General features: G+C 46.2%; 2 protein-coding genes across 5 annotated transcripts in view; both read right to left on the bottom strand.

Annotated features, from left to right (window-relative positions):
• Positions 1-6,180, bottom strand: part of prdm16 (PR domain containing 16) — a 297,762-nt gene extending 291,582 nt beyond the window's left edge. The window contains exons 1-3 of the mRNA XM_064297806.1: positions 6,034-6,180; positions 4,746-4,804; positions 3,925-3,964 (exon numbers count right to left, since the gene is read on the bottom strand). Coding sequence (XP_064153876.1) covers positions 3,925-3,964; positions 4,746-4,804; positions 6,034-6,096 — 162 coding nt within the window. The 5' untranslated portion in view covers positions 6,097-6,180. The remainder of the gene's footprint in view (positions 1-3,924; positions 3,965-4,745; positions 4,805-6,033) is intronic.
• A 2,683-nt stretch (positions 6,181-8,863) lies between these two features.
• Positions 8,864-27,327, bottom strand: mfn2 (mitofusin 2). Of its 4 annotated transcripts, none has more exons than XM_064297792.1 (18): positions 26,877-27,312; positions 22,398-22,576; positions 21,399-21,534; positions 20,852-21,014; positions 18,953-19,077; positions 18,628-18,736; positions 17,988-18,095; positions 17,557-17,710; positions 17,393-17,460; positions 17,149-17,270; positions 16,621-16,747; positions 16,032-16,136; positions 14,941-15,043; positions 14,233-14,453; positions 13,690-13,845; positions 13,161-13,357; positions 11,146-11,280; positions 8,864-10,868 (listed from the first exon to the last, which is right to left on the bottom strand). In XM_064297792.1, exons 2-18 carry the CDS (start codon positions 22,570-22,572, stop codon positions 10,799-10,801), a joined length of 2,274 nt encoding a protein of 757 aa, XP_064153862.1. In that variant the 5' UTR covers positions 22,573-22,576; positions 26,877-27,312; the 3' UTR covers positions 8,864-10,798. The 4 variants fall into 4 exon arrangements, with proteins under 4 accessions (XP_064153862.1, XP_064153864.1, XP_064153865.1 ...); XM_064297794.1 differs by lacking the exon at positions 26,877-27,312 and adding an exon at positions 25,938-26,828; XM_064297795.1 differs by lacking the exon at positions 26,877-27,312 and adding an exon at positions 24,621-25,364.
• Positions 27,328-27,595: the final 268 nt, after the last annotated feature.

Raw genomic sequence — 27,595 nt, 5'->3', positions numbered from 1 at the left:
TACACATAAATCTGTCACTGATTTCGCCCTCAGACAGCAACACTGGAGGAACAGTGCGTCCTCTGTGCCAGACGCCGTGTTTGCAAAGGCCCCTGGGATTGAGCGAGCCCGTGCAGAAGACTCGCTTTACATCCTCAAATCTTTATTAGATTGTGTGTAAAATAAACCGAATAATTTTTTGGGGGGAAAACACTATTTTAAAGGCACACAGCATTCTGAAGCCAGAAAAAGAGAGGGCATCACAAAAAGACACACACACACCTTGGGGGGGGGGGGTTAGGCGTTCAGTCCAAACCAAACTCGCCCTCAGTCAGGGATGGAGTTGCTCCAGTCAGTTTATCCTTGTTTTATGTTGTCACCATAGAGGATTTACACTTAACCACTACTATTACAGCAACATAACTACTTCCTGGAAATATGCCCAGCACTACAGTATTGTTAAAGCTGTTACCTGCAACTTGCTACATTTCTGTGTGGTGTGGGGTTCAATGGCAGTGCATTAGGACAAAAACAATCATGCCTTTTCAGGACATACGGTAAAATAACAAAACTATTATGTACGTAGGGCAGTTTTTTCGCTACTAATATTTGGCAACACCTTATAGGACTTGTTTTAGTTGATCAAAGCTGGGAACAAATACCCACAAGTCTTAAATGAAATTCTATTGACAGCTAACAGGATATCGTGCCAAAAAAAAAAAAACATTGGCCATAAAATAATAAATCTTTCACCAGCAGACAATTCAGCGTTAATAAACGTGTTCAACCGCGTTTAAAATCCGTGAGTGAGACGTGCGCGGCCAAAAGGCCTTTCTTTCCCCCCCTCCTCCCTCCCGGTTTTCATATGCTATCGTTGCGCCGCAGTCTGTTCCTCATTTCGGCTCCCTGATACGCGGGAAGCAGACGGCGGCGAAGCAGACGGCGGCGAAGCGAGCGAGCGAGCGCGTGGCTCGGCCGTCTGCTCTCCCCCGGTCCCGGTCGCGGGCTCCCCCCCGCTCCGCAGCGTGGAACACGCTCCTGCGCCCGGGGAACATGTGGTTTCGGTTAGGGAATGTTTTACTGCCGAACGATGTTTCTGCCTCGGAGCTCAGGGCAGCACATAAAGAGCACTTTGTCCTCGGTGCCCACACACGGGCGTCCGCCCGGGCCGCACAGCGCAGGTCCAATACTGCATGACATCAGCGCCGCTCCGGGTTGGCACACTCGACCTCCACAGCCCTTTCCACCGGGCGGGGAACAGAACACGATACGGCCTGGCCCTCCTTGCTCGCAAACCCCCCCCCCCCCCAAATGATTTATTTCCCCCCTAATCTCTTATCATAGCTGAATTGCTAATGAAATGTGTGCAGTTTAATAATGTTTAATGATGACACTCGATGATTTGACGATCAGAACGGTGGCGCGGACGCCGCCGGAGTGCTGAAGAATCAAAGTGCTGAGATCTGGAGGCGCTGAAAAGCAGATCACACGGCAGAGACGTGACCGCTAACAGCCAGGTTATACAATAAAGATCTTATTTCCTGAGTGGTGGACGATGCAAAGATCTAAAGCGCTGAATTGTACAGCATATCACAAAGACCTCAGGTGCTTGGGCACACAAGTTTATCCATGCACTGCAATAGGCAACTAAAAATTCAAATGCAAAATGCAAGATTGCAGCGATGAGACTTTAAATAGCCAATGTCAAAACCCATGTCCAAACCTGGAGAAAGAGGAACACCTAAAAGTATGGGAACCTACTTCTGCTGGCATTAACTCTACTTTCAACTGACTGCATGTTCGTTCCCACTTAGCTTACAATCACGTATTCATGGTGCACTGTACCTGAGACATCTGAGACGAGCGGCCATCGTGAATAGCCTCTTACTGTGAACTGCAGCGTTCAACACAAATAGCGCTGAGGAAGTCTGGGTGCCCCCGTCAGAAAGAGGAACCCTTTCAAAGAGCGCCGAGCCATTTAAGAAGCTGTAAGTAACATGGCCATTTAAAAACAAGGCCGGGGTGTGGAGTGACAGGCCATGAACCGGGGGGGAAAAAAGGGGGCTGGCATCCCGTCGCCAGGACGGCACGCTGAAATGTGCTTCTCAGCACTTCTCCATAATTTAAGAGAAAACACCGTCCCTGTGTATTGACACAGCTGCATCGGGGGCATTTAACAACTCCCGGAGTCAGCAGCTCCAAACTAAACTTCCTAGTGTCCTGTCTTCCCAAACAGTCACTGAGCACCGCGCTGTTACCGTATGGATTACACGAAAACGGGAACGTCAGCAGCACTGAATCGCCCCAGGCAATAAGGCAACACTTCCACAATCTCACAATGGATTTTTTATTTATTTTTTATTTTTTTAAACAACTTCAGAAAAAAAATTACACCATTCTGGTACTTTACAATGTCAGATAAAGAACCCATTTAGCAATATTAAGGCAATGAAAAGCAGTTACAATATTATTTATCTGTAATACGCATCAACTGTTACATGAAACTAACTTTGCCCGGAGAGGTAACCTTTCTTTTTCTCTGGACTGAGTAACGTGAGAGGGACTGTGTGCAAGGCTGATCTCACTCAGTGTCTCTTGGTCTCAGTTATACTGTGGTCAGCTGCGGAGTCCATCTTATTTTCGTATGACTGTGACGTGCCCCCTTCTCCTTCACCCGTGGCTCAGTCAGACCGCAAATTTAGACCTATAACCATGGTAACATGAACTGCTGAGGGCACAGGGCGCTGCGACTGTGTGCGAGCGCGCTCAGTGGCTCTTGGCAAAAAACGCCGCCTATCAGGAGGAAGGAGTTAAAGGTGACATTTGTTCAAAATTAGGCCGCGTAAGGTTTAGCGCATGAAGGGAACCCCCCCCCCCCCCCTTTCAGGCGTCCAAAACCGAAGCAGTTATGATTCAAACCAACCCAACCGCTTCTCACCTCCTCCTTCTAAAAGAGAGAGAGAGAGAGAGAAACAGAGAGAAACAGAGAGAGAGAGAGAGAGAGATGTGATATTATCGCGGGTGTCAGCGCTTGGGCTTCTGTGTGTGTGCCCAGCACGTTCTCCTCTGTGCAACCTGACATCTGCACTGTTTCTGCAGGCCCCTACAGATGTAACAGATCAATGCGCGAATGTGAATTACGCTGACGGGATTCGTTTTATTAGCCTCACAGCTTTTTATCCACTGACAAGTGAACGGGCGCAGCTGGCGCACCGAACTTCAAAGGCGGCGAATTTGCGAAAATCCCCTCTCAAATGCTTCCCAAATCCCCCGGTCCGCGGCGGCCGTATCCTTCTGTACCCATTATGCGCAATTTACCTTGAAGTCCGGTTAGAGTAAACACATCTGAAGTGCTAATGGTAATACCCGCGCGGGCACTGGAATGGGAAACATCTCTCGTCCCACCGATTTCTCGCCGGCTTAGCGATAAAGCAACCTTATCGCCTTTCACAAAGACCCGACCGTACCTTAAGTGTCACCGACTCACCCTGAAACGACGGAATTTTTTTTTGTCGCACTGCTATAAAGAAACGAGATACGGACGCGGCATGGAAGAGAAGCCGCTCGTCTTATATTTCTCCGGCCCCAGAGTTCTTGCTGCTGGACCCCAGCCTGCTCTTACGTCAGGACCACTCCGTTCTGCCAGCCTTACGGTTTTTATCTGTCGGGCAAAGCCGACGGCCACCCCCGCCATTCCAATGACAAAATCTCCTTAAAAAGCCCGAACCTGGGGCAAATATCGGCTGCTCGGTGGCGCAACGCTATCTGAGCTGCATGCAAGGAGTTAGGGGCCCTCGTAGGAATGGGCCTGTGTATAGCCAAGCAAAGCATGTGTGCCCATAACTGCACACATGGGAGCCATGACATCATTAGCCATCCTCCCCACAGGAGGACGGGTGATGACATTACACTCCGGGGGCAGCGTATACAACACGCTCCTCTTACCTTGCAAGTCGTACTTGGGCACACAGTTCGGACGTCCCCCCTGCAATGACAAGGTCCAGTGTTAAAATAGGTCTTGCGCGTGGCTGTGGGGTCACCTAGTTAGTACTATTTTCCTATCCACACAGCAGAATCTCTCTAAATGTGCTGCAAATACAAATATCACTGAAAGAGAGAGAGAGAGGTCTGATCCTGTGCAGGCAGGTTACAGACCTAATGTGGAAAGTTTTCAGAGACAGTAAGATGGTAGTGTTGGTGTTTGGTCGATAACAATATCAATTTGAACAGGGTACAGTAAGCAGTAGAGTGGGAGCATTATTTATTTACTGCAAATCCTTTATGTATGTCATTACCCAGAAAGAGGACCTGAGAGGAGTAAGAAAGTTAGAAAGCCTGTAATTTAAAAAATGGGTCACCTCACCAATCTACTGATGGTTTAGCCACATAACTTATTATAAAAAAAGATGTGCAAATGCAGAAAAACACAAGGAAATGCAGCCAATTGTTAGGCTGTGGTGTGCATTTTGTAATCAGGTGGTCTAAACGTTGAGAATGCAATGTTGCCATGTGAAATTCGATATATATATTTTTTTATTATTAAAACAATGCAACTCACGGCTATATTCACTACCGCGCTAAATGAATGTGCAAAAGCTACATTAATTTGCTTTACAAAAGCACCAGTTCTATTTCTCAGACGAGAACCCCATTGTTAATCTATATTTAGCGCGAATCGAATTGAGAATAAATTGGTGTCTTTCAATTAAGCTTCCTGAAGTTAGGCCTATAATCCTATTTAATGATAAAATAAAATCATTACTCACCCTGTCTCGTGCCTGATGGGGCAATCTCGTGCAAGGGCTTCCGTCGGTACTTCGGCGGCCTTTATTTAATTAGAAAATACTGCAGTTTGTTTTCCCACTGACTTAAGAAATCCTCCGGGTAGGAATTAATCAATTCTTGCGGCTCGACTGTCTCATAAACTACTGCAACGTGTCATTTACTCATACAGCTTGCATAATTTATCAATTAAACTTTGCGGTCAAAGGAATACTTTGCCTTCTTTAAGGAAGTTATAGAACTCCGAAGTCCCGGAGAGTCTCTTTAATCTGACATTTAAACTTTCCATTGCAGATATGTAATACACAGGAATACGTAAATAATAAACAATATCAGCCAAAAGCAATATCGTCACAACATCAATATCCAATCTACACTGGGAAGGAAATAAACCAAGCAAGCAAAATTACATAAAAAGCGCGCATATACGGCATTCCTTTGGAATTTATCCGGCAGTGTTTCAGTAACAATAAAGTAAAATTTAATCTATTGTTCAAGGAACTGATGTTGCCCTACTCATGTCCGAGGGAAATTTAAAAAATAAAAATAAAAGCTTCAAGTGAGTGGTAGCCAATAGCCAATAAAGAGGCCATGTTGCAAATAAATAGGCCTACATTTTTACAATTGAGGTATATGTAGGCTACAATAGCAACAGGTGGGCTAAACTTGCATCAATGCCGTCAATAGCCTAGGATAGGTCTTAAAACAAAAAAGGTTTAGGCCCCTACCTCATATCCTTGTTTCAGCCCCTCAGTGATGGTCATTAAATAAAACATGGGTAAAAGACTGTGTTAATTTACGGAATATCGAGCACATTGGATACAACAACATCGTGGTTGTGTTTGTAATCTACTTTCTTTTAAATAACAAATATGTCATGGGACTTGCAACACAAACAAAAACAAGCTCAGACCCAAAACGCAGACATGCGCACTGTCAGTGTTGTCAGGGAATTGATAAAATTGTCCCCGAGTTTCCAGATGATACAACGGTAAAATGTGTGTTTTATAAGCATTTTAACGCCTATCGGACAACGACTTGTTTTTCGACAAATCGGTACTTTTTCTTGAGAAATTTTCCTAAAGAAAGCTACACGCGCTTCTGCGAGGGAACCGCGATGAAAAAGCATGCCATCCAGCACGTGACGTGCCCAACCCGCGAAATCAAGAATCTGACGCGTCAGGTGTGTTCACCTTTTAGCTGTGTTTTGCGATTTTTGCTCCATGGATTCAACATTTTCTCGTTATTGTAATCTGATACATTGGTCTTTACCTTTGTACCAAATAAAAAGTTGAGTAATAATAATCTTCCAACCAGCAACAGTCCTTGCTCCATGGGCTGACCTTGTTGCTTGATAAATTTGGAAGTCTACGGGGTCTGTCAGCTCGGGAAACAGTAGTATTTTGTCGCCCTCTTTTGGAGATATTTTTTAGTGGATTTGTTCGATAATTCTTGTTCTGGGAGTTCACAAATTACGTTTCCTACAAGCCTATTATGTAATATACGGTGGACATTAGCGTGAGCAAATTTGCATTCGCCTACCCAAGGGAACCGTTGCTGTGATAACCGTGCTTTTCGTCGTTATTAATTCTATGGTGTAGCCTACATTCCCTGGTAATAATTTTGTAGGCCCATTTCAAGTAAATATTTTTCTCCTGATTTATAAAGATAACATGCACATAAAACGATTAAATATGTTTATCTACGTGCAAAATAGTCATATTCTTTAAGAAAACTTGATTTCTAACCTGACTTGATTGATAATCAGATTTTTTTTTTTTTTTTTTTAAACACAAAGGATGATCGGTTCATTAAAGAACACAGCATTTGCTATACATAGAAATGTTCAGAGGAACAGAGTGGGAAAGACGGGTAAGAATTAGCACTCTTGTGGAAACATGACAACATTTAGTAATTTTGACCCCCTGAGCATCCAGCTACAATTGCAACAGGGGTACCCGACCATAATCTGACTTAATATATTCCTGGGGCCACTAATATATTAAACTATGGAGAAATTGCACGTAAAAAATGATTAAGTTGCTAATTAAGCCGTTTAGGACTTGTTTCCCCTGCCGCTAATGATAATTAACATGCAAATGAGCTTGGGGATCTGAGAGAGGCACAGCGGTCCTCACTTCGTTACTGACTTAATTACTGCTTGAACAGTGCAACATCATGGTTATAAATGGTAGCATTTCAGGTAATGGGCAGAGTCATAATTAGGGTTATGACACAGTGAGAAATTTGTTTTGTTCGTTTTTCACCCTCACAGGGTAATGAACGGAGATCCGCCATGGTGCGTTTTGATGCCCGCTTGACTTACCAAAAAGAAAAAGAAGGTGGAAATTAGCGCACGTGCGCAAGCCGGCTTGAATTCCCTTAAGATCTGACTTTGTTCTACACAGAACACTACTCGGTATTCTAAAAGAAAGACGGCGATAATTAAACCGACGGCTGCTGCATAATGCGGGAATGGTCAGGGGCAACTTGCAAAAACAAGAAATACAGCCACTGACGCCGTGGTAGGCCTGTACCTGATCTCCCTTAAGTTCATTGTACTTTTTTTTTTTGGTTATCAGCGGGAGAGTGACAAACATAAGTCCTACAAAGGACTAATTAAAACTCAATGGATCCAATGAGGTCATCAATAAAGTTGATGTGCCCCTTGAGTTGTTCTTATACAGTAGATCACGGAAGGCTCAGTTGACCGTCACATCCCATATGACAAATAAAGATGCTGTAATACTAATAAATAAATAAAACTTTCTAAAAATCCACCCTATCAAAGGTTACTCAATAATACAATCACATAATATACATTTTTTCCTGATTAAACACTTGCATTTTTTTCAGTTTTGGCATGTAACAGCAAGTGTTTAATTAAAGACTTTAATCAGTGTTCTTTAATTAAATATTATAATTCACAGTGCCTGACAGGTGTCAAGTTTTAAGACTCATAATGTATTGCAGTGAATATTCATTTTTGAACACATGCCTGTTTTAAAGCACACTACCAATGCCGGCAGTTTTGATGTAAAATTTCATTATTCTATATATTTAATTATCTCCTCTACAGCAGGAAACACAAATGTTAATCAGATCAAGTCAGTTATGTTACCATAAAGTCTACAGGCGATATGAGGAAGTGAGTGTGCTAGTCCCAGGTAATCTTAGTTCAAGACTTGCTGAATAATTTAGATTTTTTTATTTTAAAATCCCATCAAAACAAGATATAACAATATAAACACTAACACAAACGCAAGAGGTCTATATAGAGGTTAGGTACAGCCAATAAACAGATTGAGATTAAACAGTTACAGCTCTCTGGAACTTTCCTGTAAGTAAATTTAACTTGTTTTTGTATATAGCATGCATATGTATATGGTGTGGGTGAGTGATTAAGTTATCTTGCATTTCACCTATTCACTGTACAGTAAAATAGTACAGCACGAGGCAGAAAAGGCTTCTGCATTTCATCACCCTACAAACACACAAGTCTAGTCATTGCTTGTCAAACAATGTCATCATCACAATTTGCTTGGGCCTATAGCTCTCAGCTGGGATTTAAAAGGAAATTCTCTTTCACAGATAAACAAAGGTTTGCATTTGTGTAAGAAGTTAACAGTTCATATCGAATAGGACCACTGGATATTCTAACTCTAATGAGATTTTTTTAAAAGGAGAAATAAAAGGCTTTTTGAACAGCCTACTGTGCCAGCGTATAGTCATTGTGAGAATATAAAGAAAATATTTGTCAAAACATTTGAGTGACCTTACAAAGTTTTTTGAGCTACTGAGACAAACACCCTTTTTCAAAGCCACTGTACTAGTCTTTATATCGTATCACTCCAGATTGGGAAATTATTTGGCAAGTAAGGAGTGGCAGGTATTTTGTGTGTAGGGAACATTCTTGGAATATTTGCCATCACCTTACTTTTGTTCCCCGTGCTGTGCTTACATTTTTTCAACAAAACCAAACTGCATGGGCCGAAAAGATCGGCAGAAACTACTGCATATTATGGGATGGAAACAGGGACCTGATGTACAAAATTAGCAGATGCATATTTGTCTCTAGCACAGACTCAACTGAACAGTCGTGTGTTATTACTGTGATCTCATCTTTATTGTGTTATTTTTTTACATTCAATGTGACAAGACAATGGAATACGACAATCACTGCATGCAAGTCTACAAATCACAATCCACCTCAAATGTCCACGTCCATCCGCAATTCATTTACGCTTTCTGGTTTGGTCAATACAGAACACGTGAGGCAGAATCAAAAATACAAATACATTAAAAAAAAATTCAGCAAACATAAAGTGCATCATCTCCACTCTCAACGGACCTCCTCGCCGGTTCATTCGAATCACTTGGCACCACCAGCGCTCAAATCAGCCACGCACCCCAAGGACATCTACGGTGCAGCTAGGTAGCCTCGGATGGGGCTCTATGTATTCATTCGATATGAGAAGTGTTCAAGCTACGCAACAGAAATGTATGTGCATGCCTGAATGTTCATCTAGGTAAGAAATTACACTTAACGTCATACCGTGACCCCTTTCATCTCCAATTTCCTTCACATCAGGGTGCATTTTTTTCATTTCAGTGACCTCAAAAGATGGGTTTAAGGCCGCCATTTTGTTCCTACTCATTTCCCTTCATTCACTGTACGCATTTGACTGTCCCTCAGTTTGCACCTAATGGAGACAGTTAATAAAACAGGAATTTTACCAAGATACTGTGCAAACCAATGGCTCCTACTTGCCTGTACATTTAATAAAAGCTCAATTACATGCTTTAGATCCACTTCCAGGGAGTACATTTATTCAGTCAGGCGTTAGAGACCTGTGACTACCTTTTCCTTATTATTTCAAACAGGCTGTATAGCCAGGCTCCCATTCCTTTACAATGCATTAACTGATACTTGTTTCTTGTGGACATCCCGTACATTTCTAAACCATTTTAACATTACAGTGTACCTAAACTACAGTGCTGGAGAAAAATTAAGACTTCGGACCAAGAATGAGAAAGCAAGTGACACGTTGCTATACTGACGACTAAACATTTCGTTCACGAGTCCTAGACACCTGACGTCACTCTTTGCCGAAGCAGCATTTGCACACCTAACTTCCTAGTTACAGAGTCACCCACAGTTCTACCACAGGGATGTACCAACAACGTAGTCAGAATCAGAACAGTTTTGATTATTTTAGCTGGAGAACTAGCATCCGCTACAAGAGGTGCTGTTAGCCTGGAGGGGGAAAGCAATGAAAGTGTCTGATTTAAACAGAAGTCCCGTCATGATCACTGCACTGGTAGACTGGGGGGGAAAGAGCTTGTACATTGACGCTCCCGTCGGCCTTTTCACAAGGCTTAGTTCATAGCTGCATCCGCAGAACCAGAAGTTGCCAAATCAAGCAAACATCTTTAAAATACAAGGCTTTTAGAACAGATATCAACTGACCTGTCTGTCCTAGCATGCAGGTAGATTCATTGCAAGTGAGCAGGACTGAAACTTCGCCAAACCTCGTGGATTAAAATGAGAATAAATAATTACTGTATACGCCACAGACCTATTAACAGCAAATTAGTTTTAAACAAATAAGTGGTATTTACACAATAACAAAAATAGTGCTTTTTCAGGTTGCCTTTTTGCAAAGTGGCACAAATGACCTACACTGGCTTTAAAAGGCATCTTAATATAACTTGCATGTACTATGCAACAACAAAAAAACAACAACAACAAAAAATGAATCAAGTATCTTTTAGACCCATATCTTATAGCAGAATGATATTTGGTATCAAATGTGTCTTCCTCTATAAAAGCACAGATAAAAGGTCTTATACTTAAATTAAGGAGGAGAATGTTGTATAAAGTTCCAAGCAGGAAGGAGGACTATTCACAGTTTTGGGGCAAACGCTGGGGGAAGGAAGGAAGGAAGGGCTTGAGGCAGGTCTGTCCAATCAGGAAGGAGGGCGGGGCTTGATGCAGGTCTGTCCAATCAGAAGCAGACTTTCTTCTTCTTGCCCTCTATCGGCCCTGCTGCAGGTACTGCTGAGTGAACATGTTCAGCTCACTGTCCAGCCAGCCAGCCTTGTTCCTGAGGAGGCACCACAGAATAAGAGAAACTTTAAATCAAATGTGCTCATTTCTGAACTTGAGATTTAACCACACAGGGAACACCCTTTTAAGTAGTTCAATCAGGGTTAGGGATGTCACGACACCAAAATTTTGTTAGTCGATACCCAATACCGGTGAAATTCCATGATTCTCGATACCCAATTCGATACCACGGTAAAAATCCCTAGTGTGGGTTCTCTGCCCAGGAGGCGGGGGTCCAGAGCCCCAGGGAGAGCAGGCTAGCGGCCGCCTCTTACCGCAGCAGCTTGGCCTTGCTCTGCAGGGAGTCCAGCAGCTCAATCTTGCTGTTCATGTCCTTGATCTCGTCCTCCAGGTTCTGCCGGGTCACATCAACCTGCTGGCACAGCTGGGCAAAGGTGCCCGCCAGCTCCCTGTGAGCACATGGGCAGAGGCGTGGGTCAGACACGACTGGCAGTGCTCACACAGCTATGCCCCTGTCCCGCACCGCGCAACACCTCGCTAGCATCTGCTGCCGCTTACTAATGAAATCCAAACAGTTTATATGTGTGATAATAAAGGCCAATCTTTCTGGAACAGTTTAAATAAACGCAGAAGAAAATGGGAAAAACAGCTCTTTGTTGTCAAAGGCACGTCAATGGATGATGCTTCCAGTAGAGTAAAAGACAAGGGCTTTCCCTTCACGTGCTGACACAGTGGATCCATCTGCAATGGATTTTTTTTTTTTAATAAAAAAAAAACAATAACTATACTGACCAGTGAAGAGAGAAACATGAAAAAGCAACTGGGAGTATGTATATTAAGGTGTAATTACAGCATGTGTCCACTAGATGTCCACTAGGCATGCGACTTCACTTCCCTAACCTCAGAATAAGATCCAGAGGAACTACTTTCACAAAAGCTTACGCAACATGACATGAAAAATCAGCCCTACTCCATTTTTAATAGGTTAATTCCTAGATGTAAAGGTAGCAGCATTGGCAGGAGCCCAGACTGTAACAGGGCTGCCCAGCCCTGTTCCTGAAGATCTACCATCCTGTAGGTTTTCATATCAGCCCTGATTCAACTAAATAGCGGCTCAACGAGATCTCAAGCGGTTGAATAACGCGCTTTGTTCGGGTTGAAATGAAAACCTAGAGGACAGTACACCTCCGGGAACAGGTCTGGGCAGCCCTGGTCTACAGGTCTAGAAACACATTATAATAGAGACCCACTGCTCTGATTTTATAACAGATTGGACTTCACTCGAAAATGGCCATTGGGACAGAACAGGGCTGCAGCAGGGAGACAGACACACATGCCGAGTTCAAACTCAGCCCCTAAACACCGTCTAGACCCTGGTCACTGTCATGGAGCCTGGCCATTTTATCAAGGAGTGGCACTCATTATGACATCAAACTGACATCAAGAAAGGTCAACTCACAACAAAACGTTACATAGTTTTAAATGGTTCTAAGATGGAATGGTCACTCATTTTTTCAACTAAAATCTCAAAGTGGGGGGGGGGGACAGTGTGGTGCAGTCTGTTGGGCGGGTGACTCAACCAGCATACCAACCGCCCCTGCTGCTGGGGGTGCAAGCCCCTATTTTTCTGATCTCTATCTGTGACCCTCTCCGCTTCCCTCCCGTCTGAACAAAGTGGAAAAAACAGGTAAGGAGGGCGGGTCGTCTGCCCTGGTTCAGTGGGAGGCCTCAGAGGAGGAGGGTGCATTCCTCTGCCTGCTCCATCTGGCTGCTACCTGCTCCTCCTGCGTTTGAGTGGTTATCAGAGCGCTCCTCACAGCTGAGCTGCCCCTACATGCCCACAGCCCTTCAGCTCAGTGCAGCCTTTTCCTTCGTCTCTGCACGTGACCACAGACATGCACACAGCACAGCCGCTCTTATTGTGACATCTTTCTCTCCAGCGCCCTGGCTATCCTCTTCTACAGCCGATGTGCAGGTGTAACACGTAAAGAAAAGGATTCTGGGATATAACTTAGCTTAGCTCCAGTCCCAAGCTTGGCCAAAGGGAGTACTCAGGGGGTGGTACTCAACCCCAGGCCATCACTGACTAATCACTTAGTTTTCAAAACATCTTCAAATATGGTGGTGACACATGAATGTGGTTTGTGAACAGGGCTTGGAACTGCAACTTTGCAGGTTTGATTCCCAAGTAAATGCGTTGCGTGTAAAAGAATGTAGTGTTGTGTAAGTCACACTGGACAGAAGCATCCGTTAAATGGCAGGTGGTAGAGGTGGTAAACGGTAGGGTCCAGACCGGGACAACATCGGAGCTGTGCTATTGAGAACTCACTGCTGGACTTGGTGGCTGCAGTTGGAGCCCGTGTAGCTGACGATCAGCTGGAGCTTCTCGCTGGCGTAGTCCACAAACTGGCGCTTGAAGGCCCTCTCCTTGGCCTTGGTGGTCCAGGTGAGTCTCTCATAGACGTACAGCAGGCCGTACAGGCCCACCGACAGGGCGATTAGCCGCCAGCCCACAGCCTTCCAGATCTGACACACACACAGAGCAGAGCATGTCAGGACCTCAGAGCTTTCCATTCACACACATACAGACACACACACACACACACACACACACACACAGAGCAGAGCAGGTAAAGACCACACAGCCTTCCAGATCTGACACACACACACAGAGCAGAACACGTAAAGACCACACAGCCTTCCAGATCTGACACACACACACAGAGCAGAGCATGTCAGGACCTCAGAGCTTTCCATACACACACACACACACACAGAGCAGAGTAGATCAGGACTGCAGTTTTCCAGATCTGACACACACACACACACACACAGGTAGCAGGGCGGATTGCTCTTACCACGCCTCCCACCACTAGAATGCCCATGGACGTCCTGGATGTGAGGGAGGCCAGGCCAGTCACCATGGAGACCATGAGCTCTTCCTGGGTCATGGAGCCCTGGGGGAAGGGGGGCATGCTGGTGCTGACCGGGGTGATGGCCAGCGGCCGAGGAACCTAAGGAGACACCACACTGTTAGCACACCCGAAAACAGACGCTCTGGAAGTGGACATGCCAAGAATATCAATACATTTCACATTACATAGTCACACTTCCTCAGGGATCTACGGTACTCCAATTTTAGGAACATTTGCTCCTGAAAAATTATTAAATTATTAAATTATTTTTCCAGTTGGCACAAATCTACGAATTGGGATGCATTAGCGTTCTCTTAAATTTATATGTGCTCCTTGCAGAAACTATTAGAGCACAGCCCTGTTCCTTTTAGCTTTTAGCATAAAGCATTTTTTGCTTCATTTTTATATTTACTACCACTCTGGTATGGCCAGTGGCATTAGTAAGCAGGACTTCTTCACTACCCTACACTCACTGCCGGGCCTCACCTGGTCGGTGTATCCCATGAGCGCCCGGCGCGTGTTCTTGGGCCCCAGGAAGCGGTTGACCAGCATGGTCCAGCCCAGGGAGAAATGGAAGCCGATGTCTTCCTGGAAGTCGCTGCAGAGCTTGTCGCAGTTGAGGTCGTAGCTGAGGCTGAAGCACTGGCGGGGGACCAGCTTGTCCACCTGCTCCCTCACGGGGGTCGGGAGGAGGGGCTTCAGGCCCTCTGAGGGCGGGGCAGAGAGCGGGAGCACAGCGTCACACACACCGCCCTTCACAACACACCACACCCAGCCAACCGCCTATCCGTTTCAAGTGTCAGATCTCTCCTACCCAACACCAAGACAGCTGGCTTGACCTTTTTACGATCCCAATCACCTGTTCATCCCTTTGAAGAGTAGGTTTTTTGGAATGTTTTTTTCTAAATTCTGTCAGTGTTCTCAAACTCCACTGCTGTCAGTTGCCAGTAGTGTTACATCAGCATTAGAATGTTCACTTAAGAACACTTCAAGTTCACTAAATGGTTAAAAACCCAAAACCTCAGGGTAGCAGTTTCACATCCTCTTCCAGTAAAGTTTAAAGGTGTTTAACATAGAAACCCGAGATATAGTTATTAATAGTTATTAATCCCTATGATGAACACTCTAACCAACATCAGTCCCATGATGACTGCGGTCCAGGGCAGGACAGTGACGAGTGGGGGGCGGACTAACCAATCATCTCGGTCTGTGTGGTCTGCAGGGCCGAGGTGATGGCGGTTGAGCATCTCTCTGACATGTTCCTGCCCAGTCCCTCCTCAATGTGTCTGTGCAGCTCCTGCAACACATCCAGGGCCGATAAGCACCGCTATCTCAACCTCACGCGCTACCACAACCTCAGAGGAGCACGGAATGGCAAAGCCTTTGACCGGGACCATTCACATGAAGGGTTAAGCAGAAACCGTATGGTACTGTGTGTGTTTCTGAAAGGTTCTACACTAATATAACACATCATTCTCTGTTCATTTACATTCTGCAGTCAGATAGGTGGGGTGCTCTTGCTATCTGCTTTTTCATATGCTGGGAGAGTAAACAGAATTATACCAACGTGCCCTCATCCTGTCACATGCGCTCCCAGTCCTGCTGAGATAGCCCTGCTGCAGCCATTATTACCTGCCCCAGACAGAGCTGCATTTCCACTCAGCAGAAGGAAGCACGCAGATAAGCTGTGTGAGGAGCTGATAGCAAGAGCATTCAGAGACAACCAGCACATCTGCTGAATAATATCACCTCTGAGACTCAGCAGCTTGGAAAAGCACACACTACACAATCCTCTGATAGCCAAATATTATTCAAAAAGTGCCTAACCATGTGCTTTACAGGGAGACTACAACCACAACCATTCTGGCAGGGATTAAACTACCCTCTTTTAGGCCAGGTTTCCCAGAAGGTTAGTAGCTATGCTGTTAGGCCACATGGCACAGGGAAAGGGCCAGGCTAAAAGCTGCAAGGGATCAATTTTCAAACTGTTCCAGAATCCGAAACAGGAAGGGGCATTATGACATCACAGTCACACAAGCAGAAATAGGAAGAGGCATTATGACATCACTGTGGCAGTAGCAGAAAAAGGAAGAGGCATTATGACATCATTGTGACACTGGCATAAAAAGGAAGAGGCATTATGACATCACTGTGGCACCAGCAGAAAAAGGAAGTGGCATTATGACATCACTGTGACACTAGCATAAAAAGGAAGAGGCATTATGACATCACTGTGGCACCAGCAGAAAAAGGAAGTGGCATTATGACATCACTGTGGAACTCACATTCTTGTACACTTTCAGAACCACCGATGAGGGGTGGAAATCCAAATGGAACTCATCCACCAGCACATAGAGCCGCCTGATCTCCTCAGCCATGGCATTGGACACCTACAAAAAAACACAGAACACAAAACAGTTAGAGGAATTAACAGAACATGGAGAATTTATAACCCTGCCCCCAACCCCTATTTCCACATTCCAGACAGAATGGGAGCCTGACAAACTTCACTTAGTGCCATTCCTATTTGGGATGCCTTTAGTCTATGGAAAGTTATCCACTGTCCAGACTCAGCAAAAGGCACCACCTAGGAATAATCTGTGATCAAAAGTGCATTTGATGAGAGATTCCACACCACATTTGTGAATGTCGCATGAAACTCATGGGACAAAATGAACCAATCAATCATACACTCCTAAGTCCACCCTCTCCTTGAACACATCCCAGTCTCTCCACCACCTCTGTGATATAATGAGATACCTGTCTTCCCAATCATATACCAGCTTCTTCACTTCCTCTGTGATCTATAATTACCTGTCTCCTCCCGCTCTAAGATCACATGTCGTTGTCTCCACAGCCTCTCTGCTCACGTACCTGTTTCTCCACCTCCTCTGTGATCTGCTTTATCTTGCTCTTGCAGTCCAGAGTCAGAAGGTCCAGCTGTTTGTCAATGAACTCCATCCGGTCCTGACGCTCCTCCCTGGTCTCTAGGCAGTGAATCCTGACAAACAGACAGACGCACAAATTAACACCCCAACATGACCTACGACCTACGAACCATCACGTTTGTGTAAAATGGGTCTCTACACAAGAACAATGTCTAAATCTCCACCTGATACTCATTTTATTTCTTTTTTTTAGAGAACAAAAAAACAAGCAGAACAAGGAAAGCATTACTGTAACTACCATAGCCATTGTTATTGTTCTTTATGCTTCATGCAGGGTTGCATACTCCCGAAGGTCTTGCATTATTATGTTGTTATCAGAATGGAAGCCACCTACTGTACACCGAGGGCACTTACAAAGCATGGATATTTTCTGAACCAGCCAAACAACAGCAGTGTGTCTCATACAGGAATGAAAACAGCCACGCAGTCTCCACCCTGCAGTCTGACAGCTCACCTCTGCTCCTGAGCCGCGATGTGGACAGAGTCCATGATCAAGCGCAGCGCCTCTGAGATCTGCTTGGCCCTCACGGTGTGCTGCTCAAACTTGGTCTTCACTGCCGACTGGGAGATGCACTCCTACACACACACACACACACACGCACGCACAAATGCAGACACACACAGAGCAGTACGTGAGGCAGAGGAGTTAAAGTTAATTACACATTGCGTCTTGGTAGCAGAGCACACTGCACGCCTACCTCAAACCTCCTCTCGAAGTTCTGGAACTCAAACATCCTGGCCTGGAAGCCCTCAGCCAGTGCGCCTCCTGTGGAAGGAGCGAGGAGGAGGAGCAGTGAGCAGGAGTCCTGAGGGGGCGTACTGCACCCGGGGGGTGCGCGGTCCTGAGGGGGGCGTACTGTACCTGCTTCGGGCATCCCCTGGGCCTTCTGCACGCGGGCCTGGAGCACCTCCTTGGCCGACACGAAGAAGATGCGGTCGCCCGCCTGCGCCCGGTCCACCACGCCCAGCTCGTCCACCAGGAAGCTGGTGCAGCGGTCCATGTGCTGCCTCCTCACCTGCAGGGGGCGACGTCCGACAAACAGGGCGTGACCCTCTGCGGCCGTTCAGAGGGCCGCTCAGAGCGTCTGCCACTGCAGAGGAAAGCTCATCTTTAAACGCGCTTTAAAGACCAACAGGAACAACGGCTGAGGGGAAGGAGAGGGCCTGCCACACACATCTAACACAGAAAACAGGCCCAGATCACATCCTATAAAGAGCTACCGGAGGTAGCGCCACCCTCCCAGCACAGTGCAGTATAAAGGGCCACGCCGCGGGAGGCCCAGGGGCGGTTACCTCCTCCATGTACTCCGGCTCCGAGGCAGAGGCATCCCAGCGGTTGTTCAGGATGAAGATGTTGGGGCTGGAGAGGCGCTCGTTCACCTTGTGGAAGAATGACTTTTCCTGGAGAAGATAACACAGACATTACTACTGAGATCCCACCATGAGTGGCTGCCACCGTGATTAGAGGGAATTCCCTGATGAGCTGCAGTAGGAGGCTTCCAGGTTCATTTGACCTTGAAATATATCTTTAAAAAGTGACCTTCCCTGGAAAATCAAAACGCTTCCTATCATTTAAGAGAACGGAGACATCTTCTGAATTGGAGAATACGTTTTAACGGTGACAACTCTATTGTTCTGTCGATATTTACAGTTTGAGGTCACAATATTTAAATCATAATGGAAGGTTTTAAGTCTTGTTTTCATTTCATCTGACCTGCCTACACCAGTTTTCCAAAATGAATTCACTAAAGTGAGGGAAAGGGGAGGTGACATCATCGTTAGGGGTGTGGTTCTGTAGGTTTTCCTAGCCGCGGGCTAAAGTTACGCGTTACACATTAGAAATGAGAAGGACACATTAGTCGAGGACCGACATATTAAATAATTCCGTTTGGCTGGACTTTCCCCTAAAAGCAGGCATCCGTGCACGTCTCACCGTCTGCATCAGCGTGGACTCAGAGTTGGCGACCAGAACGAAGACGTCAGCATCCAGGCAGAACTTGTCGATCCAGCTGTCCAGCTCTGTCGTGACATCGATGCCGGGGCTGCAAACCGAAGCGTAGGGGAAAAGACATCAAACGGCAGTGCTGACCCTGCGCTCTGAAAACCCAGCACTGAGAGCACTGAGGGGTTTACTGCACACAGACCGGGCCAGCAGCAAGCTCCAGTCAAAAAATGAATGTGCTCAGTGCTTAAAGAAATGTGCACAGAGGAACACGGGGCACAGAGCTGAATCAGGCCTTTCGGGAGAGGCTGCTCACCTGTCCACCAGCACCAGGTCGTCCCGAAGCAGGGCGCACTTGGCTTTGGGCCACATGACGCACACCAAACTCCCCGCGTCCAGGTCTTCATCCTGGTGCAGCGCGTGGGCCAGCTGGTTCACCGTCTGAGAGAGACAGGGAGAGACACACAAACACATACTTATTTAGTATTGCACTATGACCCAAATTACTACAGTGACACGCCAACGTAAGCGCAAAGCTATACCCCCCCCTCCCCCCTTTGACATCTGACACCCTGAAAGAGTCAAAGGCATTTCCTATCCAAGTTCTAAAACAAAGTTGCAAATTAACTTAAGGCACTACAATCACACATCAGGCTGTATTGGACACAATGGGAATTTCCCATTGCTTTACTTTTAAAGCGACACACTTAAATAGAGAGACAGTGGGTGACACACTTCAGAGTTACACGGGCCCTCTCACACGTCGCTCTGTATTTACAGAGACAGGGATTAGCGCACATTCCTGGGTGACTAGCGGACAGACACAGGCAGCGCTAGGACAGCCGCAGAGCCCACAGGCCGCGGAGTGAGGACCCGGAGAAGCGGCTGCCGGAATGCGCCCCAGATCGGCGGAGGAATGTGGCTCAGGCGGAGCAGAGCCCGGCCTGCATTGTTTCTGCGCTATGTTTGGACGCAGACGCGCCGCCTCCGCGCACCAGCACGGCACGCTGGCATTCCTTCACCCGGAGCACGCCCAGTCTGAGCCGGGAAACGGGGTCACATGCGCAAGTTTATCTGTATGCTGCTTTCACCTTCCAGTGGAGACAGGCTAGCTGACGCTTTCCCAACTCCAGCAAAAACAGAGGGAGAAAATCGAGAAAGTCGATGGGGGATGGGTGACTGGGAGAAGAACCGCGCGCGGAACAGGAAGGCTCTCTGAAGGGCACCTCCTCCTCCACTCCTGCATTCTGAGACGCTGAAGGAAGGTCTGGGAGAGCGAGCTCCACTTCTGCGTCAGCCTCAGGTCTAATTATAAAGCCTGTCAGCTGACAGGCAGACCCTGGAATATGGGGCAAGTCCTGAGTCGGTGCACCCCAGGACTGCATCCAGCTCGTACCATTTCTTCCAGGCTGGATCAGTTCCCGAATAAGGACTTGCGTTTATCTTGAAGAGTCCCTCAGATATTCCAAGTCCTCATTCAGGAACTAATCCAGTGGCAGACATAAGAATGGTGGCCACATGTTGAAAAGCGAAATGAAAGCCGTCTCAGTATGGGTTGTTAGTGATGACAGGCACGATTCTGGCTGGTGGTTTGTCGGGGAGATTGGGTTTTAGAGGTCACCCAGAACATTCTTCCTGGGAACCCAAATGCTAATGTGTGAAACCACCCTGGCAGTCTCTGTACCGCTGCTCAGGGTAACCATGCAGGGTGGATATTCTCTGCTCCAAAACAGACTCAAGTTCAAAGCCCTTCCATTAATCCAATTTACTGGATCTGCAACGGGATTTACCTCACACACCACTAGAGCCATTTCACTGCCTAATCCAAATTGGGATTTGGAGCTCCAGTTTGTGAAAGTGTGAACAGGAAGTGGAGCAGGAGGGCAGCGGTGCCTGTGGGACTCACTTTAACACTAACGTTCCTCGGACCCCTCTGTGAGCGGGACGAGGGGCTCTGTTTTTGGGGGGTCTGTGGGACTCACTTTAACGCTCTTCCTCTCCTCAGACCCCTCTGTGAGCGGGACAGGGGGGCTCTGATTTTGGGGGGTCTGTGGGACTCACTTTAACGCTCTTCCTCTCCTCGGACCCCTCAGTGAGCGGGACGGGGGGGTTGATTTTGGGGGTCTGTGGGACTCACTTTAACGCTCTTCCTCTCCTCAGACCCATCAGTGAGCGGGACGGGGGGGTGTTGATTTTGGGGGTCTGTGGGACTCACTTTAACGCTCTTCCTCTCCTCAGACCCCTCAGTGAGGAGGAAGGACTCGTTCCCGTCGGTGCCCTCCACTCGGAGGAAGCAGTTGGTGGTGTGCCCGATGCCCGAGGGCAGGACCTTGTCCCACAGCATGGCGTTGATCACCGAGCTCTTACCGTTGCTCGTCCTGTCAGGGGCAGAGCATGCACACGTAAGCGTACAGGCATAAAAGAGCACACACACACACACATGCCCACAGACACGCACGCACACACACACACACACACATGCCCACAGACACGCACACACACAAAGACGGGTATGCACGCACACACAGACACACAAGAGGATGGCAGTTTAGCAGTTTAGCTAAAAGTCACCTTGGCAAAGTATTAGCATTCTGACATTTCTGATGGGCTTTTGGTTCGTACTTCATACAGCTTTTACTGAGATAAATTAGACAAGCATGGAACAGGTTGCCTGCCAACATATTACTTTCAAAGAATAAAATATGTCATCAGTATTTAGTGAAAGTAAGCCAGAAATGAAAGTCCTCTGGGAAAGATCTTACCTCCCAAAAAAGGCCACCTTCATGTGCCTGCGGGCCAGCACCTCTGCGATCCCTGCCACCTTGGACAGGTAACCCCGCACCTCCAACACCTGCTCCTCTGTGGTGATGGGGTCCAGCTCCTCATTCTTATAGGTATCTGTGTGAGGACCCCCGTTATAAAGACACCGTTACACCCCAATGACCTCGGAGAGACCCGCCGCTCACAGGTTTACACGCAAGAGTGCGTCTGCAACTGAAATGCCACTGAGGCGTCAGTAATGCAGCGCAGAAAAATGGCACTGTGTACAGCTCACATAGCGGCCGGACAGTCTGCTGTCCAACCGCCTGCTCGACATTTGTATACACAAACAGAGAAGGCGCACAGCAAATTGAATTAGGTGGCAGTGTAGTTCGGTTAGGAAAGAAAAAGGTTGCGAGTTTGATTCCCAAACTGAGCGCTGCCATTGTACCCCTAGGGCAAGGTTCTTAACCTGCTTTGCTTCAGTAAAATTTCCAGCTGTATAAATAAAAAATGAAACCTGTGTAAGTCACTTAGTATAACAGCACCAGCTAAATGCCAAACTGTAACATAAAATATGGGAGTTTACAGCAATAAAATAATTTTTGTGAAGAAGCTGTCCAGACTCTGGCGATGGGAACAGCGCCTTAGGAAAAACTATCCTTCAAGCACGAAAAAGAAAACACTAATATTTTACTACACAACTAATTTTTGTTTAAGCGGGAAACGTAAGGTTGTTTTTGGATCTGCAGCCAAGGGCACAGACCATGTTAATATCCTCACTGAAAGGCGCTTTCTCTCCAATAAACGTCTGCAGCAATGTATTAAATGTCAGGTATATGGAGGCTGCTAATAGAATGGCAGCATTTTACAGGTGTAGGCAGTATGCCGAAAGGTTCAGAATTAAATTTATACACAAGAAAAATGAAGAGAAATATTATTCAGTGGTCTTTCATGAAGGCGGTAGTTCCGAGCCATCAGGCGTGGATGAGGGAGGGTACCTTCCAGAAAGGCGGAGCTCTCTTTGATGTAGGCCGCCAACTGCTCAAAGATCCCGTTGATTTTCTTCTTGGCGGTAACAAAGTGCTTGAGCGGGGAGGCGTTCACCTCAGCCATGAGTCTCTTGTCCTTCTTGCCAATAGCAGTGGAGCTGGAGCGTGAGAAAACCAGAGACATTGCACTGCGGGAAGAGGAAAAAAAAAAAACAGTCAGGTACAGGAATGCACAGACTTCAACACTCATAACGCTCAATGCACACAATTACTTCTCTTCAGCTGACGGATGGATTCTGCTGGTCACCGCAGAGAAACGCAGTGATCTTTCACACTGTGGAACCCTATTCACAAAAGTGCCCTCAGCCAGACAACATTTTCAGTTTCTCTGAATGACTACTGAATTCTGTCCTAAGAAAACTCTACTAACTTACACTACTTTCTGCACATGTCTGAGCCTGGGCAGGTTTATCTGGCCGATCACAGATCACATTAAAAGCCAAGAGCTGTAACAAAAACAGCAGGCTGAGTTAGGGCTCGCCTGTTTCAGACTGGTTTCACTTGTCAACACCCCCCCTTCACTCCAGTGTGGGATTCCCCCCAAAAAACCACTGGCTTGCAAGAGGGATTAGGCCTCTCGGTTTTACTTTCTTTTTGATGTAAAGTTTAGATAATGGTTGCCTTAACGTCGACTGTTAGTACTCCAAACAAGAGAGAGACTATTTCAAACATGCTACACACACACACACACACAAACACGCTTCCGTGCATTTCAGAAGATAAACAATCGAATTCCATTTTTCACAACACCACGCAGGAACAAGTCCCAGCCTGGTTCTGCAGCCCTATTTATAATGGCTCAACTGGCACAAGCGCAAGAGACTGACTAATGCAAGGTGGAGCTGCACAGTGAGTCATTGTAACTGCTAATAAAATGCAGCCAAAAACCCTCCAGTAGAACAGGGCCAGAATCCCCAAACGCCTCCTGCCCAATTCCCACCAGCCAGTCTGGAGTATGGAAACAGCCACAGTGCAAAGCTGGGCCGTGTGTCCAACACACGCACCAGCTCCCTGTTAAAGAACGTTCCCCATAGAGGAAGCTGGCTTTGTCCGTTTCACAAAGCCAATCTGGAAAAGCAGCCGCACAGTCCCCCTCACTGACAGTCAATGTCTGAAGCTCTTTGTTTACCTTTTCTACATTCAGGTGATGCACTTTCCCCACAAAGTCACATGGCAACTCAAAGAATGGTACAGAACCCTGGATGACACTGCCCTGGAGGGTGCAATAAACACGTTTATCAGCTTTGCAACTGCCTGTGTGTTTTTTTGTTTTCGCTTTATTGAAGTCTCCTCTAACGTTAAATCCCGTCCGCAACCCAAACCTAAAAGGGTCCGGCTGTGCTACGTGCAGCAGAGACAGGCTTCCCATAGACTAGCTCCATCCGCAGGAATATTTGGCCGTGGGTCAGGGGTGTCGGGTGTCCGAGCCGTGACCGTACACTCGCCAGCTGAGGTCCCACGCTGAACTCTGATCTTAAAATCGTGAGAGAGCGCATGATCAGAACGCAGCCTCATAAGAGTATGCATCAGACGCTACGCACGGGACACTAAAAGCAATCCCAGGGCCGTGACTCTCCCATTACTGAACTCAGGCCAAAACTGAGGGCAGCAAGAGAGCAGCGGTCTGTGAGAAAGTCACCTTCAAGGGCCAGAGAGGAAAAGAGCTACTCACTTCCTCCAGCTGTCTCCAGAGCAGCACACACTCTCCCACACCGCCACTCCACATTCTGCACCAATCAACAAACTCCCAGCCCGGGCCGCTGAAAACCGCACGGGTGCAATGACAAATCCACATCTAAGGTCACAGCGAGTCCACCGTGTCACATGCGCCGACAGAGCCTCCCTATCAAGGCTTTCAAACCGCCTCCAGAATCAATGGCCAGAACAAATAATCTGGCTTGAGTAAAGCTTTGGTGCAGTTATGAGCTCCCTGTTCCCCTGGCCACAACAGTGAAAACCCACAAACTCTCTAACATCAACTTTCCAGAGTCCATAATCCTGCACCTGGATTGTCAAGTACCTAATTTTCAACGTCACACAACAGTCTCTTTTCTTCAGATTTTTCGCCATCTTTCAAGCACCCAAATCCAGTGTTAAGCCACCATTTTTCACATCCAGGTATACAATCCAAAACACCAGTGCCTGGCCGACAGCAGGAGTTATAAATCTCACCCAGGTTTCGTCGGAAACTTCTTCCAGAGTAATAAGACAAACAAAGCGGCTCGTCTGTGTCCGGTGCTCCTGGCAACGCTCACTGGCAGTTACCCCACATGCCTCGCTCAGACCCGGGCAGGATGTTTCTCTAAAGCAGGCCGCGCAAAGCCGTTTCCACGGGTACCGAGAGGGCAGCCGCACAGGAGGGCAGGGAGAGCGCAGCGTCGAGCAAACGTTCCCTCCAACTCTGGCTCAGTTTCCAAGGGAACGGGCGTGGAGTGCATCGGGACCAGCTCCACTGCTCCCGCCTGTCACTCACTCACTGATATGGTGAGCACATGCCATGTGACCAAAGACACTCCACCCACCCCCTCCCTCCGTCAGACACTCCTTTTTGGCACATGCAAATTCAACTTTTATCTGGCAGAGAAAACCAAAACTTCCTGCCAATAAGTATTGGAAAGTACAATTTAAATTCAAGAAACATCTGTCACCATTGTTGCTCAGGAGTGTTACAGACATCTAGCTGATAAGCAACTTTAATGACTTAAATACAACTGATGTTTGAAATTAAAGACAATAAAAATGGATGAAGGGAACTGAAGTCACTTCGTTCACATGCAAACAGACAAAGCAGAAAATCACATTTTCTTGAATATGTTACTTTTGGTAGCAATTAAATAATCAGACTAATCAGAAATAGTCTGTGCAGCTAAACCCAGTTAAAATACAAGCAGACTTTGCGCCAGTGAACTTGTATTCAGTGACACATCTCTCTTTCTCCATGGCTCCAACCGGGGGGGGGGGGGGGGATGTGAGGAGGGGTGAGGAGGGGTAGGGCGGTTTTATGTTTGTCTTGCACCGTTATCTGTGAATATGTCGCCCACTGGGCGACATAGCTCAGGAGGTAAGACCGTTTGTCTGGCAGTCGAGGTTGCGGTTAAAACCCGCCTGGCGTGTCGAGGTCCTTGAGCAAGACACCTAAACCCTAACCCCTAACTGCTCTGGCGAATGAGAGGCATCAATTGTAAAGCGCTTTGGATAAAAGCGCTATATAAATGCAGTCCATTTACCATATGTCCACAACTGTTTTATAAAATGTTTTTTCACACTATCAATATCCTAACATCAATAAATAATAATAATAATAAGAAGAAGAAGAAGAAGAATGATAATCTAGTAATAATAATAGCATTGTGAACAATTCAATGTTACTTTTAATCTCCTAAAATGTAGCACATTCAATTCATTTCTCTCAAAACAACCTAGCAATTCAAGCTCTAAGAAGTTTTGACAGCCAGGTCCGTGCAGACAGCAAGACAAATTCCAGCTTACCTTGAAGTATGGACAGTATATCCAAGAAACGTAACTTAGTTAGCTAGCAGACTCTTCACCCGCTGTGACCGTTCACCTACATTCCCAGATGACAGCCAGCCATTCCCCGATGTACGCGATTTACATGAAAGCTAATTCCTTAGCCTAGCCCGTGCGTAATTCCAAAAGGGCATCGAGTGCTGATTGTCAAGCTGTTCGCTTCAAGGTCACGGGCAAATAGTAGACACTTATCATAGCTAGCTATATTCACAAATCAGGTTTATCACGAAGTAATAACGTTAGCCTGTGTAAGCTCGGAGAAAAAATCATAGCTACAAAGAGCATCAACAGCGCAGGTAGAATACATTAGAAGTCAGCAGACGATAAAGTTACATCCAGATATAGCACAGGCAGCCTATCAAATCCCAGGTCATCTGGCACTGAAGAGAGGAAATGCCAGTTTGGTAATATTTGACAAATGAGTGAAATACTGAATTGAACGGTGAAAGTCCACACAAACTGCCTTAGCACAGAAAGAGGCCGTTTTAGAGAGCAGAAATATAGCCAGCTCATGCTAGCGAAATATGTCGCAACGAGTTTCCTCACATTCAGTAACTAACCTTAGCACCGAATATGAGCTTTGTTAGACAGAAGCTGGCTCGCGAACGTTCTAACCGTTAGCTGACTAAACTGATATTTATACAAAATGTTAGCTCGCTATATAGCTACATTGGCTAGGTGAACGTGGCTAGTAGGAAAATGAAACACAAATACATTCTACGGTTTCTGTCGCTAGTGTCATCCATTTGCACGAGGTAAATACCTAGTTAGCTGATAGCGTCCTAAACGGCAAGTAACCGGTTCAAAGTAACGTTAGTCTTGTTGACAACACAGTAAATGGAGAAGCTGAAGAATACAAAGAAGCTAGCTAGCTAGCGTAGTTGGTGTTCAAGAACTTACCCAAGGGGTGAGTGCCGCTCACAATCCGTGCATTTTGATCCTCTTCACTGAACAAAACGATGATAGTTAACGGCTCGAATTAATCTTGAAGGTGTGAGTTGCTAGCTTAGCTTGCTAGGCGGGAAGAAATAGCAAAATAGGTATTCTAGCTACGGTTACGCCTACTGCTAACTAGCAATTAGCCAAGTTAGCTACCTGTGGGTATGTAGCTAGAAAAGATGCGGATACCAAAATTGTTCAAAATACGAAAGAACACTCAGTAACCTTCTCATATGATAAACGGTAGGCAAATTACAGACTGTGATATGAAAACGTTATTCCCGTTATTTTTTTGCAGCAATTCTCGAAGAACACTCCCCTGTTCACCTTCACTATCTGATCAGAACTGCCAATATTCGCCATGAGAAAATAATGCGTCATTTCAATGCGACGAGCTATAAAGCAGGCACAATACGTCGTCATTTAGAGGGGATCAGAAATGGCTGATACTGGCTTAGCCACACATTATGATTACATACATTACCCAACGTTTCTTCGTTTTTATCATACCCAGTCTATGGACACTATGCTACAAATAAGTCATACCCGAATAAAGTGGAAACTAGGAGGTTACTACTGGTCTCAGTTTAGTGCTGAATCTATGTTTTTAGATTAGATGTTAAGCATTTTGTCTTGATGTTATTACTAACCTCTTTATCTGAATCTGATTGTGATTTGTC

This window comes from Anguilla rostrata, chromosome 11 (genome assembly GCF_018555375.3).
Source record: "Anguilla rostrata isolate EN2019 chromosome 11, ASM1855537v3, whole genome shotgun sequence".
Classification (NCBI taxonomy): domain Eukaryota; kingdom Metazoa; phylum Chordata; class Actinopteri; order Anguilliformes; family Anguillidae; genus Anguilla; species Anguilla rostrata.
Note: the sequence above shows the minus strand (reverse complement) of the source record. Positions and strands in the feature narration are given on the sequence as shown.